The 17,300-nt window shown below is 44.6% G+C and overlaps 1 protein-coding gene across 1 annotated transcript in view; it reads right to left on the reverse strand.

Moving 5' to 3' along the window:
• PARD6B (par-6 family cell polarity regulator beta) overlaps window positions 1-17,300 on the reverse strand; it is a 73,256-nt gene that overhangs the window by 31,905 nt on the left and 24,051 nt on the right. The window contains exon 2 of the mRNA XM_030212542.1: window positions 14,430-14,652. Coding sequence (XP_030068402.1) covers window positions 14,430-14,652 — 223 coding nt within the window. The remainder of the gene's footprint in view (window positions 1-14,429; window positions 14,653-17,300) is intronic.

The following is a 17,300-nucleotide window of genomic DNA, read 5'->3' on the forward strand; positions in this document are numbered from 1 at the left end:
ATTCATGGTTTCAACTAGAATGGTTAAAAAAGCAAGAAATCTGAAATCAGTTTGTGGAATTCTGGCAAAACCAGACAAGAAGAAAGGTAAAGTTTTACCAGAAGAAACAGAAAAAAAAATTCTTGGCTTTTTTGAAGATGATGAATTCAGTAGACTATGCCTAGGGAAAAAAGATTTTGTCTCTGTCAGAACTGGCACTGAAAAAATTCAAATGCAAAAGCACTTGCTGCTTAGCAATCTAAAAGAAATGTATGTTGCATATCGTACTCGAAATGGGCCAGAAGTGGGTTTTTCAAAATTTTGTGAGCTAAGGCCAAAATGGTGTGTCACTGTTGGCTCATCTGGTATGCATTCAGTGTGTGTTTGTGTCATTCATCAAAATGTGAAGCTTATGCTTGCTGGAAGCCATCTGCTGAACGAAGATTACAAAGCACTGATGGCTAAAACTGTGTGCAATTTGGAATGCAAAGAATGCATGCTTCACAGGTGTGAAATATGTCCAGGTAAAGATGTGCTTGAAAATTACCTGACAGAAGTGTTCATTGATGCTGACCCAGGTGAAACAATCGAGTTTAAGCAGTGGGTTCATACAGATTGCACCACACTGGAGACCAAACAAATGTATGTTGATGATTTTGTATCTGAGCTTGCATTGAAAGTTTCAAACCTGTCAATTCACCATTACATTTCCAAACATCAGACACAATACTTAAAGAAAACCTAAATCCTTGTGAAATTGTTGTTCTCTTGGACTTTGCTGAAAACTACTCCTTTATTGTCCAAGATGCTGTTCAAGGTTTCCACTGGGAAAACAGTCAAGCTACACTGCATCCATTTGTTGGGTACTTCCGTGATGCTTCAAGTGAAATTCAGTGCATAAGTGTTTGCATAATAAGTGACGGCTTGCGGCATGATGCAGTTGCTGTACATGCATTCTTGGAAAAATTAATCGCGTTCTTGAAAAGCAAAATTGGAGAAATAAAATATGTAACATACTTTAGTGATGGCTCAGCTGCACAATACAAGAACTTCAAAAACTTTGCCAACTTGTGCTATCATCAAACAGAATTTGGAATAAGTGCACAGTGGAATTTCTTTGGCAGAAGCCATGGCAAGTCACCATGTGATGCCATAGGTGGTACAACAAAGCGACTAGCTGCTCAGGCTAGTTTGCAACGACCTAAAAATAGCCAAATTCTCACAGCACAAGGCTTGTTTGAATTTTGTGATCAAAAAATAAATAAAATCAAGTTCTTTTTTGTTTCCAAGGATGAAATTGAATCTTCAAGATCTGCACAAGAGGAAAGATTCAGTAAAGCTTCCACAGTTGCTGGAACTAAATCACCAGTTTATTCCCATTGACTTGAACCAAATTTCAGTCAGTAGAATGTCAAATGATTCCTCCTCATTTGTTGTCAAACTTTGTCAGTCGGATGACCCAGTGAGTGTACCTGGCATAAATGTGTCTCAACTTCAGCCTGGGCAGTATGTTGCCTGTGTTTATGACAACAAATGGTGGATTGGCAATGTCTGTGACACATCATTTGAAGAACATGATGCCTTGGTCAACTTTATGCATCCATGCGGGCCTGCACGATCATTTCATTGGCCTAGCAGAAGAGATTCTTGTTGGATTTCTGAACAGCATATTCTAGCAGTTCTTCCAGTACCAGCAACTACACACTTGGACGACAGTATACATTTCCAGAAACAGCAGTGAAACTTATCAGTGAAAAATTCTTGTCACTTCAGCACTGAGGTTTTACTTGGGAACCATTAAGACACCCCCATTAGGCTTGAGAAACTAGGCAAAGACAACCAAATGAGGCTTGGGAACCTCAAGTAAGATGCCCACCTTCAGGCTTGGGAACCTGTGCCAAGTGGCTGGACTTGCCTTGCTATCGGGCGTGACCTCTTGGCGATGAGGTTGCCACTTCCTATTGAATTGGTAGTGGCATAGCCACCATGGACCAACGCATGCTTAAAGCAACTGAGTGACTTATACAGCAATTAGAAACATTGATGGGCCCTATATCCGTTTCATCTATCATTCAACAATACTGGCCAAAAAACACTTTTTTTTGCAATCCTTATATGGAGAGACTCCAAATTGAAAACTACATATTCTGATAGAAGGAAATCTGTTCTTTCTAATGGTGCTAAAAGAAAGAATATTGAAGCTGTCCCACTGGAGATCAAGGGCATCAAAGATAGCCCAAAATGGGCAAAAATGCTTTTTATACCAACTTTGAACGCTTATACTTTTTCAACCACTTGAAGGAAAGTGCTGCAAATTGGAATGCCTCATTACAGCCGTGCATTTAGTACACCTACCAAAAATCAACCTGAAAGGCCAACTAGTTTAGAAACTACAGCAGCCTCAACATCGCTGTAAATTGATTTTTGCCGTTTTTTTGGCAAAGTTTGAGCCTAAACCATTCAAAAAGTAAGAGGACTAGGAACATGGGGTTTTGCCAGTTCATTAAGCCCTAAAAGTAGTGCAGGTTCTCCAAATATCCCCCTTGTACTACTAAAACTTCCAGTTTTACAGCTTCTGGAAGTTGGCCCAAAATGTCATTTTTGCTCAGGCAACATTTTGCAACCCTTTACTTGAGGTCCCCTAGAACCTCCAATTTTTAGTCTTTTGAACTAAAGTTTTGCACAGCTTAGTTTTTTATCATAAAGAAACTATGTACCAAATTTCATCAAAATATGAGATGGTGAGGTGGGGACGACCTTTAAAATTGGTCCACTTGACACGGAATGACTCTCTCAGCTCCTGTTTTGGGGAAAAAAAACCCCACAACCCATGGCACGAACGAGCAAGCAGCTTTGCCGTGATTGCTGGTTTCTTTTCAGCTGTCTCTCTTCCTCACGTTCAGTGTCTGCTGCATTTGTAAAAAAAAAAAAAAAAAATACAATTTCACAGGGGTGCGGAGCGATTAACGACACTATGGCAGAGAAGTTAAAGCGTTATGCTGTGCCAGTGCAGGGGAGTAGGTTTGCTTGGGGCATGTAAATTTTGCAGTGCGATTGCTGAACGCTTCGGAGGCTGCGCCTGTCTCAGTGTCCTCCTGTTCATCCGTGGAGCTGGCTGGCCCGTTGGGTGTGGCAGGGAAGTAGGCCATCTTGCCTGCAACTTCAGCCTCTGCAGCACACGAGCTCCCATCTGCTGCACAGCCTTCAGTTCAGCCTGAGGCAGTGTCTGGAGGGCCTCAGGGGAGGGTTTTCCCACAGATGTATCAGGCTTTCCTCATGAAAAAGGCAGAGATGGGCGTTGCAGGGATAGGGGAGTCGGCCTCCAGACCCTTTGCTCTCCCTAAAAGGCCTCGAGTCTGCTTAGAACTGGAAGAGGATCCGGTTTCGGATCTGGACCCTTTCCTGGGAGAGGATGAAGGATTAGAGGAAGAGTTTTGGGAAGACCAGCTACCTTCCGATCCCACGGCGGCTCCCTTGCCTCCGGGAGAAGATCCTTCGGTGGCCCGGATTTTTCATAAGGAGGACCTTCAGGAACTCATCTCCTTAATCTCATCCATGCTCCATTTTGATGAGGACCAGACCCTGGTTTCAGAAGTCCGAAAGGTGGACCTCTTGGTCAAAGGTACCAGATCTTCAGCGAGAACCTTTCCCATGCATCAGGACATTTGGGATATCATTCAAACTCAGTAGAATGTGAAATGGGTTGATAGGGTTTGGTTAAGTATGAGTAGAGGATGTGGTAGCCGTGTTAGTCCACTTTTAAAGGTAATCAATAGAAATAGAATAAAATAAAACATAGAAAAGAAAATGAGATGATACCTTTTTTTTATTGGACTAAAACAATACATTTTATGATTAGCTTTCGAAGGTAGCCCTTCTTCATCAGATCAGAAATAAGCAAATTTTGATAATTAACAGCATATATAAGTGAAACATCAAAGTATTTCAGCGACAGTGTGAAAGGATGAGGGAGAAGTGGGCTAGGTGCCGTGCTGCTTTCCCAATTGCAATACTTCTCACTAGAAGATTCCTCGATTCTTTACTAGCCCCTGCTTTGCTTCTGCATTGTGTCTTCTTGGTGAGTGCCTGTTTGTGTTCTCCTGGTATCAGGTACTTCACCTTGGGCTCAGAGTTTAGGCAGCCAGAACCTGGTGGTTGCCAACACTGGAGGGCTCAATCTGAAGGGAAGGTGGCCACTGCAGGGCTCAACCTGAAGGAAAGGGAGTTGTTACAGTTGACGGTGCATGTCTCAGGTCCCTCTGTTTTTCCTTGACCGTGACACACAGTAAACTTCATTGAGACTTTAAAGAAACGATGCTAGAACTTAACGCATTTTAGATATTTCAGTTGAGCAAAAAGAGACAGCACAAAGAATGGGTTTGACAGCCAAACGGAAGCCCACTGTGCACTTTTGCTTGGCTTTATTTCCTGTGCTTTAGATTCTCTCGCTCCTGTTGCCTAGATATTTTAGTTGACAGATAAAACTGTAAATCCAGCAGCCTTCAAAGGGGAGAAAAGCCTCACTGAGGCAGTTATGACTCCAATAATTCATTTATATAATTCAGTTGGCAGATAAACAAGAATGCCCTCCTTTTTGTTATGAATTTTATTAAATTCCAGGAGTATTTTAAAGGTTATGCAACATTTTTGTTTTGCAATCGATCTATGTACATCAAGGTGTGGCTGTTTCATTCTCTCACAATCCTCGTCAAAACAGCTTTCACACTGATATATGGAAAGAATCTCCCCAATCCAAAAAAAGATTTGGAGAAGGGGAAATCACACGGGGGGGGGGGGGGGGGGGGGGGGGGGGGGGGAGGAGGGGGAAGAGTATTACATCTTGTATTACAACAGCCATAAAAGATTAGTACAAAAAAGAAACCTAAAAGACCAAAATAATAACTAAGGGCCTCTTTATCTAAACCGCGCTATTGATTTCCAGTGTGGCAAATGAGAGGATGCCCATTCAATTCCTATGGGCTTCCTCTCATTTGCAGTGCAGGAATTGCTAGTGTGGTTTAGTAAGAAGCCCTTAGAAACAGGCAAGTTTATATTTTGAAGAGATTTTAAATGGTACTGTTGACTTTTCAGTTATTTATTTTGGATTTATATACTCTGCTTTTGCAATGAGCTTACAGCATGCAGTGTCCGTATGATTTAAGATGGTCAAAAGTGGTTTCAAATATTTGACACAGAACCCCCCCCCCCCCCCCCCCAAAAAAAAAAAAAAAAAAAAAAAACACAAAAAAACAAAACAAAAACCCTAGAACATTCATGAAATCACTAAAGTTGAAATTGTACAGGTACATATTTTTGTAAGATGCAAACATTTTAAATAAAGAAATAAACTGTCAAAAATGCAGGAGTTGCAATAAATTTCCACTTTCCATGCTAGACAGGAAGAAAAAATAATCAAACAAAATAAGAATTAGAAATGCCATCACCTGCTAATGAATGTGAATATAAACAAAATGAGGAAACAGTTGCTTCTCAGATTAGCAACTGAATGGAAATAATCAGCTTTGTATTATCAGCTTGAAATAGCTGAGCTATTGTGGGAATAAATGTCTAGCTGACAAGCAGCAGATTCACACTCAGTACTCAATGGCTCCTTAACCATCTGTAAAACAGACTTAAACCAGGTGAAAATGGGCACATTTGAAACAGCTTTTATAAACTATTTCAGGAATTCAAAAAGAGAAACATTAAATTGCATTGTCTTTTGCCAAGCATGAGTGAGGCTGAGCACAAAAAAAACCCCATTCAGTTTAGTAATAAAGTGAAAAAGTAGGGCTGCACATCGAATACATTTTTTAATCGCATGATTAATCACAAAGTGTCCAACTCTCATTTCCACCTGTACAGTACAAAATATAGACAGCAGAATTGACATATTTCAATTACTAAACTGAAAATAAAATAAATTTTATTACCTTTGTTGTCCAATGATTGATTTTATTTTTCTAATCATATTGTTCCCCGTCTCTGGTTATACTTCCCCCTCTGTGCTCTGAACTCTGTTTTCAAGGCCTCTTGTCTATTCACTACTTCTTTTGTCTCCTCTGTTCTTCAATTTTTGCCCTATATTTCACGTTCAACTTTCTTCCCTCCCCCCCCCCCACCAAAGGCACCATCTCCTCTCTTCCCTTCCCCTCTATGGAGTGGAGTTGCAGCCTAATGGTTAGTGCAGCAGCCTGAGAATCAGCGGAACCAGGTTCAATTTCAACTGCAGCTCTGGGCAAGTCACTTAATCCTACAAAATGAGTACCACTACATAATATGTAAATCGCTTTGATTGTAACAGAAAGGCGGTATATCGGCACCATCCCTTCCCTTCTATGTGAACCATCTCCTCCCTTCTCTCTTTACCTACCCTCAAGGGCACTTTCTCACTTCCACATACAACCACACCAGAAACAGGATACTTTGGTCCGAGTCCCCCTGCTCCCCCCCCCCCCCCAAACCAGCATATTTTTCTCTCTGCTGTGCCTCCCCCTTCCTCTCCATAGGAACCATCTCCATCTCTCTTCCCCCTCCCCTTTCCCTCCCTTCCATGGGTACCATCTCACTTCCACATACAACCCCACTGGAGATGGAATGCTTTGGTCTGATTTTCACTCTCCCCTCATTTTTCTCTCTGCCACGTCCCCCCCCCCCCCCCCACCCCCCCCCCCCCCCCCCCCCCCCCCCCCCCCCCCCCCCCCCGGCACTCTAGCATCTTTTTCTCTCCTGCCACCCTAGTGTTCTCCGGCATCTCCTTCTTCCCCCTCTCCTTGGTAAACCTTTCAAATTTGAATGTACCAGCACTAAACACACACTGCTTTTCTCTACCCGGAGCCCTCCCTCTCTAGCGTCCCACTTCCTCTGATGAAGCTTTCTGTTTCCTGCAGGCAGGACACTACAGAGGGAGGGCACCAGCTAGACAGAAGCAGTGTGTGCTTAGCACTGTTGTCTGTATACAGGGCCATCCATGCCTAGGGTCTCTGGCGCCCCCCTGCAGACTATCAGTTGGCGCCCCCCCCCCCCCCCCCCCCCCCCCCCCCCGTGTGGCACAAGATGCAAAGGAAATAGGAGCTGAATGATGGAGTGCATCTTTATGGGATTGCTCAACAAATAGATCACAAATAATTTTTTATGATTTTTAACCGTGAAAATGAACGCTCACCACTTGCCACACTGACAGGAATTGTCAGCAATATTCTTAGAAACAAATTGCTATACATTGCAAAATAAGATAGCAGATGTAAATTCTCAAAGTGGACATATTCCAAACGCTAAAATGAAAATAAAATGATTTTTTTCTACCTTTGTCTGGTGACTTTCTTTTTCTGATCATGCTGGCCCAGTACCTGATTCTGCTGCTATCTGTCCTCTTAACTCCGTTTCTACGGCTTCCTTTCCATTTATTTCTTTACTTTCCTCCTTTCTTCTTAATTTCTTGCTCTATATCCATTTCCAGCAATTTCTCCTCTCTCCCTGGGTCCTGCCCTCCATCCATGTCCCTCTCTGCCCTTCCATCCTCCATCCATAGCCTGCAATTTTCCTCTCTCCCCTCCCCTCCATTTCCAGTAATTTCTCCTCTCCCTGGGCCCTGCCCTCCCATCCATGTCCATCCTTGTCCTCTGCCCTCCATCCATAGCCAGCAATTCTTCTCTCGCCCCTCCCCTCCATTTCCAGCAATTTCTCCTCTCCCTGGGCCCTGCCCTCCCATCCATAGCCAGCAATCCTCCTCTCTCCCCTCCATTTCCAGCGATTTGTCCTCTCCCTGGGCCCTGCCCTCCCATCCATGCCTCTCTGCCCTTCCCTTACCTCAGCTCCGAGCCCTGGGGCCTTTAAATCTTTTGACTCCGGTCGCAGCAGCGTCAGTGAAAGCGCTGCCGACATCTCCCTTCCCTTCGTGCTCATTGGTTCCCTCAGTGTCCCGCCTTCTTCAGACGTCAGAAGAAGGCGGGACACTGAGGGAACCGAGCGCGAAGGGAAGGGAGACGTCAGCAGCGCTTTCACTGACGCTGCTGCGACCGTCGAGCCTCAGCGGCGCGGAGCTCAGGTAAGTGGTGAGGGTAAGCACCGCAGCGGCGCCCTCCAGAGGTCGGCGCCCCCCTGCTTACCGTATTGGCACGGCCCTGTCTGTATAGGCAAGTTCAGAGGGCTGCCAAGGTGGGGAGGCAGAACATGGGGTGGCAGGAGAGAAAAAGCTGCCAGATTGCCCAAGGAGGGGAGCAGTGGTAGGAAAAAAAATGGAGAGAGAGAAGGTAGCTGAGCAAGCAGCTTGGTGCAATTATTGTGTTAAAATTAATGCAAAATTAACATTTTAAGCATAATTGCATTAAAATGCATTAAAATGTGTAGTCCTAAAATAAAGCAATAACAGACTATTCAAAGTCAAGTTTCTCTGTAGCATCTGTGAAGAACCCATGAAGATACAGGGAGAAGGGACCAGAGAAAGGAGCAGGACAGGAACATGTTCTCGCCCCGAGTCCAACCACAAATCCCAAGTTCACAGGGGCTGGAAGGCCACTCCTCTGGGGAACTATAAGTATCTTAAAGACCTAAAGGGGAAGGAGGACTACAAGTCCCAGGAACTTATGCAGGTACCCTACTACTACAACTATTTAGCATTTTTATAGCGCTACAAAGCGTACGCAGCACTGCACAAACATAGAAGAAAGACAGTCCCTGCTCAAAGAGCTTACAAAGGGAGCAGAAAGAGAACTACAAGTCCCAGGAGACTGAGGGAGAAGGGAGAGATTGGGTAATGAGAGATAATCAGAGTGGGGAGGAACAGCTGAGGAGCATAAAGGGAGAGGAACTAATGGACTGGGAGGAGGGAGAAGGAGAGGAGATTCAAGCAGGGGAGACCTGGGGTAATGAGCCCATGGACGTGACTGCTCTGGCCCTAGTATAAGGGAAGGAATTAAAGGGCTTCTTAGCAAACCTGGCTGGGAGGCTGTTGGCACATGGAAAAAGAATCAAGTAGCTGTTACTATCTAGGAGAAGGTGAGGGGCTGAAGAAGTGCTTGGGAGTTTGAACTGACAAGGACTTGTGCTTGGCTGAGAAGTGCTTGGGGTTCTGAACTATGACCTGGACTTGTGCCTTGCTGAGAAGTGCTTGGGGTTTGGAACTGTGACATGAACCTGTGCACTGAAAGGAAGTGCATGGGGATTTAAACTGGGGCATAGACTGTGTTTGGCTGGGGGAAGCGGTGGAAGAAGGGAAAATTAGGTTCTTACCTTGATAATTTTCGTTCCTTTAGTCACAGCAGATGAATCCATTAACTGATGGTTGTATCCGCCTACCAGCAGGTGGAGCTAGAGAACACTGAAAGCACATAGTGTTCCTGGACGCCCAGCCCCCTCTGCCTTCAGTATATGAAATTTCCAAAGCACAGTGAATAAGAAAGGCAAAATAACAAACTTTCCTCACAGAGAACAAACACCCCTGACCCGGGGCAATAACCAAACAAAGAAGGGACGTTATCAACCTCCTGCAATAAAAACAGAATGCAGTAACTCTGATAGCTTGTCTTCAAGTACTCCTGATGAGGCACAATGTCTGTATGCAACATTAGTACAAAAACTAAAGTCAGACAGGGAGGGATCATGGATTCATCTGCTGTGACTAAAGGAAAGAAAAATTATCAAGGTAAGAACTTAATTTTCCCTTCCTTGTCATCAACAGCAGATGACTCCATTAACTGATGGGATGTACCAAAGCACTCCCTAAGTAGGGTGGGAACAGGCAACTCCGCGAGCAAGCACTTGTGCTCCAAAATGTGCAACCTGCCGCGCTGCCACATCCAGCCTGTAATGCCGCACAAAAGAGAGCTGAGAAGCCCAGGTAGTCGCACGACAGATCTCTTGAAGAGAAAAGGAACCCATTTCAGGTCCTTATCCAAGTCAGGAACCGGATAAAGCCTACCCATGGACCTAGCAAGCCTAAAAGCAGAATCAGGAGACTCCCACTGAGCCTGAATAATCTCTCTAATATCCTGGTGCATAGGAAAAGACTTACCTGCTCTACGGATACCTTTGACCAGCAAATCCACCTTTCTGGGCTCCGACACCTGAAGATCTTGATCATCAAAACGCAAAGTAGAAGAAACTTGCAAAATAAGCTGCTGAAGGTCATCTTTATGGAAAATTCTTACCACAGAGGGATCCTCTCCCACAGGAATAGATTCCTCACCTTCTGCAGACTGCTCCATATCTTCAGCAAACTGTTCTTCAGGAAAAAAAATCATCCTCTTCTAATGAAGGAATTTCCTGAGCAGAAGAAAAAAAAAAGCTGTTCAACCTCTTCAGGGAATAACCCGTTTACTCTGAAGGCACCCTGCAGAGAATGCTTCCCAGGAGGGTCCACAGGCTCAGCTTTATTGAGGAGAAATGCTTTGTACATCTGAAGCACAAATTCAGGAGGAAAACCTCCTCCCCCCCGCTGGCAGAACAGACGGCTGTGGAGCAGAAACAGGCTCAGAAGCCAAAGGAGGCTGTGAAACAACCGGCGAGGCAACATTCAAAATGGCGGCATTTCCCGCCAAAACTGGGACCGGAGACGCGATTGCTGGCCCAATGGAAGAAATGTACCCCCCCCCCCCCCCCCGACTGACGGCACCGACGACCGCCCAAGCTCAGTACCCTAGTCCTCAGCAGCGGTACAGAAATGGCATACTCCAGTCGCTCCTGACAGACGGCACAGCGGCGGAGTTTCTCTGACATCGCTAAGGGCAAAATAAACACAAAACAGCTGATCAATCAAACAGCTGATCGGACCGATGCGAACTGCTCCGGAGCTGCCCTGCTCGCTGTTACTGCCCAAAAACGGCTCTGCCCAGACAGCAGACCGGGAGGCTCTCTCTTTTTTTTTTTTTATAAACCAGCAGCTGCCTCTCCCTCTTCTAAAGCTTCCCTCTTCAAGGGGCTTTAGGCAAATCGTAAACTGCTTTAGAAAGCAAACAGGCTAGCCGAAAACAAATGAGCCAGCACCAGGGAGGAGTGCAGTTTTTTTTTTTTTTTTTTTTAATGCATAGGAACCCAAGGGAAAATTAAAAACACCAAAGAAAGCTTACTCTACAGAGACAAAAGAATAGAAAAAATTTGAGACTGAAGGGCTCACCACCTTCCACCTGCTGGAGACTGAGATTACTGGATCTTTCTCTAGCTGGCAAGGGCTCTTATTGGCTCCGTAGTCACAGTTTTTTTTCTCAGTCTCCACCTGCTGGAAGGCGTGCACAACCCATCAGTCACATTCTGGGCCGGTCCGGAGGGGCACTAAGGAACATCTGCTTAGCCGAAGCTCTGACCAGATCATAAAGGGCATCAGCCAAAACAAGACAGTGCAGACTCCATACGCGGGCCGATCTCAGCGAGGGAACCCGCTCCATCGGCGGGCTGCTCAACCGCCTGCTGCAACCAGGAAAGGCAGGCCCGGGCTGCATAGGAACTACAAATAGCCGCTCGTAAGGAAAGGCCCGAGATATCAAAGGGTCGCTTCAGCGCGGATTCCAGCCGCCGGTCCTGCATATCTTTCAAAGCGACCCCTCCCACCACCGGGAGAGTAGCTGACTTTCACTCAGAGGGTAAAGGTGACACATAGCCCTGGCCACCTTCAAGGGACCATCAGGGTCAGACCATTGAGCTGAAATAAGTTCCTGGATGGAAGCATGCACAGGAAAAGCCCGAGAAGGCTTCTTAGTACTAGCCATCCTAGGATTAATAGAAGAGGCAGCACCCTCGTCAGTATCTTCAATGCAAAGGGCCTGTAAGGCATTAGAAATGAGAGCTGGCAGCTCGTCGCAGTGGAAAATCCGAACCGTTTTAGGGTCATCCAACTCCTGTGGCAAGCAGCCTCATCTTGATCATCAGTCCGCGATGGCCTACCCAACCTCTCAGACTCCACGAAACTAGACCACGGGGGAGAACAGGGTGAAGAGTCCCCCTCAGACGGGGTATTCACTTGTCTATGCTTAGCGTCAGCCAAATGCTCGGGGGAAGAAATAAAGTCTCCAGCAGACGCTGGGCTATCAAGAACTGGAAGCAACCCAGTCCGAAAGGAATTGTCAGGAGACTCAGGCAGTGCTCTTTTTAACATAAAAGCCTTATGCATCAGCAGCACAAATTCAGGGGAGAAAAACTCACCCTGTACCTCCGCCCCCACATTGGGGGAAGCAGAGGCAATAGCTCCTCTAGAAACCTCGAAATGAGGCGTCCCCCTGCACTCAGACCCCTCCACAACTGCGATGGTCGAGTCACGCGGTGCCTCCAAGATGGCGCCCGCTGCCAACTCCGTCGGGCGGGAAGACTCACCGCCCACCATGCTCGTGCCAGCATTAGCATCTAGGCAGCATGAGCTGCAAAGCCCCGCTGCTGATCTGCGTTTCCCACAGTGGGAGCAGCGTTTAACCCCTTCAGCAGCCATCAAATACAGAAAACAAAATGGCGCCTTCGCGCCAAAACTTACCCTGCACAGAGCGCTGTCAGCGGCAACTTCCCCGGAGGAGCTGGGCACCACTCTCATCTCAGACCAAGTCAAACGAGCTTCGGTCATGCTGCACCGAACCAGAAGCTCTGGAGAAAGCCTCAGAAATCGCCACGCCGAGAAAGCGAGCCTCTCTCTTTTCTTTTTTTACTGTGAGGAAAGTAAGAGGCAGGCAGCCACAGAGGAACTCCGGGAGGAGGGAGAATGGGGTAAGGTAGGGACAGGGAAAACCAAGTATGCCTTTAAAGTGGGCACAACCAGCCACAACGCTCCCCACTCTACTGGCAAAGCACAGGAGCCACCCCAGGCAGAAATCCAGGAGCTGAGAAAGTGACGTCTACACCTGCTGGGAGATAGAGATATACTGAAGGCAGAGGGGGCTGGGCGTCCAAGAACACCATGTGCTTTCAGTGTTCTCTATCTCCACCTGCTGGTAGGTGGATACAACCCATCAGTTAATGGATTCATCTGCTGTTGATGACAAGGGTGGTTTCCTAGCCAGCAGGGGGGGGGGGGGGGGGGGGGGGAGACAGTCTATGCTCAGTAACTCGCTGTGACTTATATGAATGAATAAACAGCATTTGTGCACTATATTTTGACCTGGAGTTTTGAGAGGGCTTCCTGGGGATCTTTGGAGATCGGTGGGGGATATTTCCCAGGATTGAGGCCGCCACTGGAGAGGCCCCTGAGGCATAAGGAGGCGGCCCACGGACACATCATATGCTACAGTGTAAGGAAGCATTTCTTGACAGTATACATCAGGCTGTAAAAGTCCAGTCCTTGAGGGCTGCAAGCAGACCAGGTTTTCAGGATACCCCTAATATGCATGAGGAAGATCTGTATACAGTGGATGTAGTGGGCATGCAAATCTCTCTCATACACATTCATTAGGGATATTCTGAACATCTGGCCTTTTTGCAGTCCTCAAGGACTCAACTTGGACAAGCCTGATCTAGACAATTCTCATTCATCCATGGATTTTTCCCCTGCTATGCTATTAGGAGCACAATGAAGGGCTGATGCAAAAAGACTGCACAAACATCGCACTAACTGTGCAAGATTTTGGTTGCATGATGCAGAAAAGCTAGCCCTTCAAAAAAACAAAACAAAAAGAAACCTTGTGTTAAAGACACCAGCACACAGCATATTAAAATAAATGCTAATGAGGCTATTGGCTATTCTGCCCCAACACAGAGAAGTACACAGAAGATTTTAAACTGAGCACAATGTAAGAATTTGCATGCCAAGAGGCCTAGAAGGGTTAGCTCTTTTTTTTCAGTAGTGTTAGTGAGGATTTAAATGTCAGTTTTTGCTGTGAACATAATAGTACCTGAAACATTTTAAGACAGAATGGAAGTGATGGTTCTGTGCACCGAGGAGAAAAAAAATTATACTGGAATGATGTTCTGCATATAAATAATCAGCATCGCAAAAATGTTATGCATCATGCATATTTATCTGCAGAACAACATTCCAGAAGATGTGTTTTGACATTTTTTTTTTTTTTTTGCTCAGACATGCGAACACTAGCTACCCTCAGCACAGAACCTTTTGTACAAGTGTCCGGTGTGCTTGCCTGATCAGCGCACAATTTTTGTGAATTTCACATTTAAATATGATTAACACTTCATTAACTTGCAAAACTTTGGCATTACGTTCACATTAAAATTTGTACACTCAGCCATCAAGTTCTAATGCCTCTGAGGGGCAAAAAACAAAACCCTGAACAACTGCTTCTACACAAACTTGGGAGGCTGCAATACAGTATTGGAAAAGATATGTCAAAAATATTTTGACATTTAACATCTGATTTGAAATAAATCAATAATGAAAAAAAGAAATTGTTCAAGACTTCATTTCACATGGGTTACAAGGGAATAGTTTCAAGCAGCCATGAAATATACAACCAAAATTCAAAAACTCCCAGAATGAAAACCCTTTGTTAAGCAAGCAGGAAATATATATTTGTACTCACCCTTCCTTTGAAGAAATATTCTAAGCAATGGATTTGCAGTTGTAATTGCTTTATGGTAGTTGTCATCATTATTAATAGGTAGCAAATCTCCATGAATATCTGCATACCCCACTAGAACATCAACATTAGGTATCATGTGCACATGTTGCAGTAATCCATAGAACTCTTCAAATTTCCCAGGTTTAGATCGTTCCAAAGAAAAACGTCGAAATTCTGCTCCAAACTATGACAAATAAAGAGACAGTTTTAGTGGGTTTGACAAGTGTAAAGAACTGTCAATACAGTGTAATTTCAACAACAAACCACCAATAATGTAAAATCAAAAACACAAACTAAATGAAGCCATGTTAATATGGCTGTACAAATCAAAATACACATCTCACCACTTTCCTTATTTTTTGAACTGTAATTTACCACCACACCTATACTGCCTAAAACAAAGATCTCTAAATGATTCACAGAGAAATAAAAGAATCCTAGTTATTTAATTTTCTATTCTACTTTGTTTTTACATTATCTAAAACAATAACAAAAACATCAGAATTTATTTTGGGTTCATGTGCTTGTCAGTTCAGCTTTCTAGATTTCTGAGACTTATAAATGTTAGTTTTTGTAAAATCCTGTGTGCTCACCCAACTTAGGGAAACAGTAATTTAAAAAAATATATCAGAATATCCAAGCATCTGTATTTATAAAACAAGCAAGTGTGATGATCCTTTAGCTATGAAACTAAAAGGATGAAGAAATACCTAAGAGGGTGGATTCAAAACTTCATTTATACATTGAAGATAAGCATACCGATCTTAGTCATTTGGTTTTGGTGGTTTCCAGCATATAAATCATCTCTATGTGACAAATATGCACTGGCATGAAGATCTGAATTAGATCCAGAAAATACTATCAAACTCAGGTATTACTGCTGTGCCACATGACTGCATTAGGAGCAAACAACATGGGATAAGAGTTTCCTTGAAATCCTACCACCACCAAACATTTTTCTAGCAATATTAGGCATATGTTATGCTGTACAGATGCATAAAATAGACAGACCTAGAATGAAATGACAGGTGCATTTGATTTTATACAGTGCTTTACCTAGTACACAATCAAAATGAAATGGGACCTAGCAGGTCCATGCCAAGGAGACGTAGCCAAGGGTATGAGCCTGTAAACTGTTTCCTTGGGAGTTGGGGATCCTGCTTTATCAAGGGAAACATGGCCTGTAGATTGTTGCCCTGGGAGCCCTGAACCTAGCAATCCCCATGCAGCAATCCATATCTGCACCATCTGCTGGACACAAAGAAACATTGAAGCGCCAGTCCCCTATAAAGGAAAGCGTAGTCAGCTCTGAGCTTCCCCGGCCTGTCTATCTCCATTTACAGGCATGGTGATTTAGCCCACTCATTGTCCATGTGAGACCAGGAGATCATTACAGGGAATAGGAACAAAGAAAATAGAAATGAAGAAATCATTAGGACAATGGAAGTAAAGACACATGATTGAAAATTGCACAGATATTTCACAGGACATGGTGGGGACAGGGATAAGGGTGGTAACATGGGCTAAAGCAATGAAACAGACACTTATATTTGGGAGGAACTGCATGGAAAGCAGTCTTCGTGGCATAAACATGTACAACACTTAAGAACATAAAGAACAAAATAGAACAGCATGTGAACTCAACTGTCAAGCAAATGTTCTACTCTCTCTGGAGGCTTAAGCGTATCAAGCCATACTTCCCTCGAGATGTATTCAGCAGTCTTGTCCAGTCCCTAGTGATTAGCCGACTTGATTACTGCAATAGCATCTATGGGGGTTGCACGAGTATGCTCCTAAAAAAATTGCAAACAGCTCAGAATACAGTAGCTCGACTTATCTTCGGCAAATCTAGATTTGACAGTTCGAGACCGTTACGTAAGCGGCTACATTGGCTTCCTGTGAAGGACCGCATCGCCTTCAAAACCTGCGCACTGGTGCACAAAATCATCTATGGTGATGCCCCTTCCTACATGGACACTCTCATTAACCTGCCGCCCAGGAACTCCCGAAGGTCGGCCCGCTCAAACCTCAAGCTCCACTACCCTGCTCCTCATGGCCTCAAATATAAGACCATCTATGGTTCCTCTTTTCCTTATCTCAGCACTCAATTGTGGAACGGGTTGCCCCGAGAGGTCAAATTCACTTCAGATCACCCGACCTTCAAAAAGTGGCTCAAGACCTTCCTTTTTGGCAGTGCATACAATAAGAACCCAACAGGTGCCATACCCTTTTAGCCTGCGGCTCCCTCTGTGATAATTTGTCACCTCCCCTCTCTTCCTCTCCCTCCTTCGTTGTTTCTCTCTCTCTCTCCTGTGACCTTGTCCACTGTACTTTGTACTATTGTTTGCTTATTAATTATTGTATGCCACATTGAGCCTGCCCATGGGCGGGAATATTGTGGTATATAAATGTCATAAATAAATAAATAAAATATGAAAGTGCAAAACCCGTAAGAGAGAAACTACATTGGCTCCCACTTAAAGAACGGACCACGTTCAAAATCTGTACAATTGTTCATAAAATAATTTACGGAGACGCCCCGCCCCGTCCTACATGCTTGACCTTGTGGACCTTCCATCCAGGAATGCTAAAAGATCTGCCCGCACTTTTCTCAATCTTCACTTCCTCAACTGTAGAGAATTAAAATACAAACTAACTCACGCATCCAGCTTTTCATACATAGGTACGCAGATGTGGAATACACTTCCAAACCACTTGAAAACAATTAACGAAATAATGAGCTTTCGTAAATAGCTGAAAACCTCTCTCTTCACCAAAGCTTACCATGAGAATCCATAACTAACCACAACACTTCACCACTCCTCCCTTACT

Source organism: Microcaecilia unicolor, chromosome 8 (assembly GCF_901765095.1).
Source record: "Microcaecilia unicolor chromosome 8, aMicUni1.1, whole genome shotgun sequence".
Classification (NCBI taxonomy): Eukaryota; Metazoa; Chordata; class Amphibia; order Gymnophiona; family Siphonopidae; genus Microcaecilia; species Microcaecilia unicolor.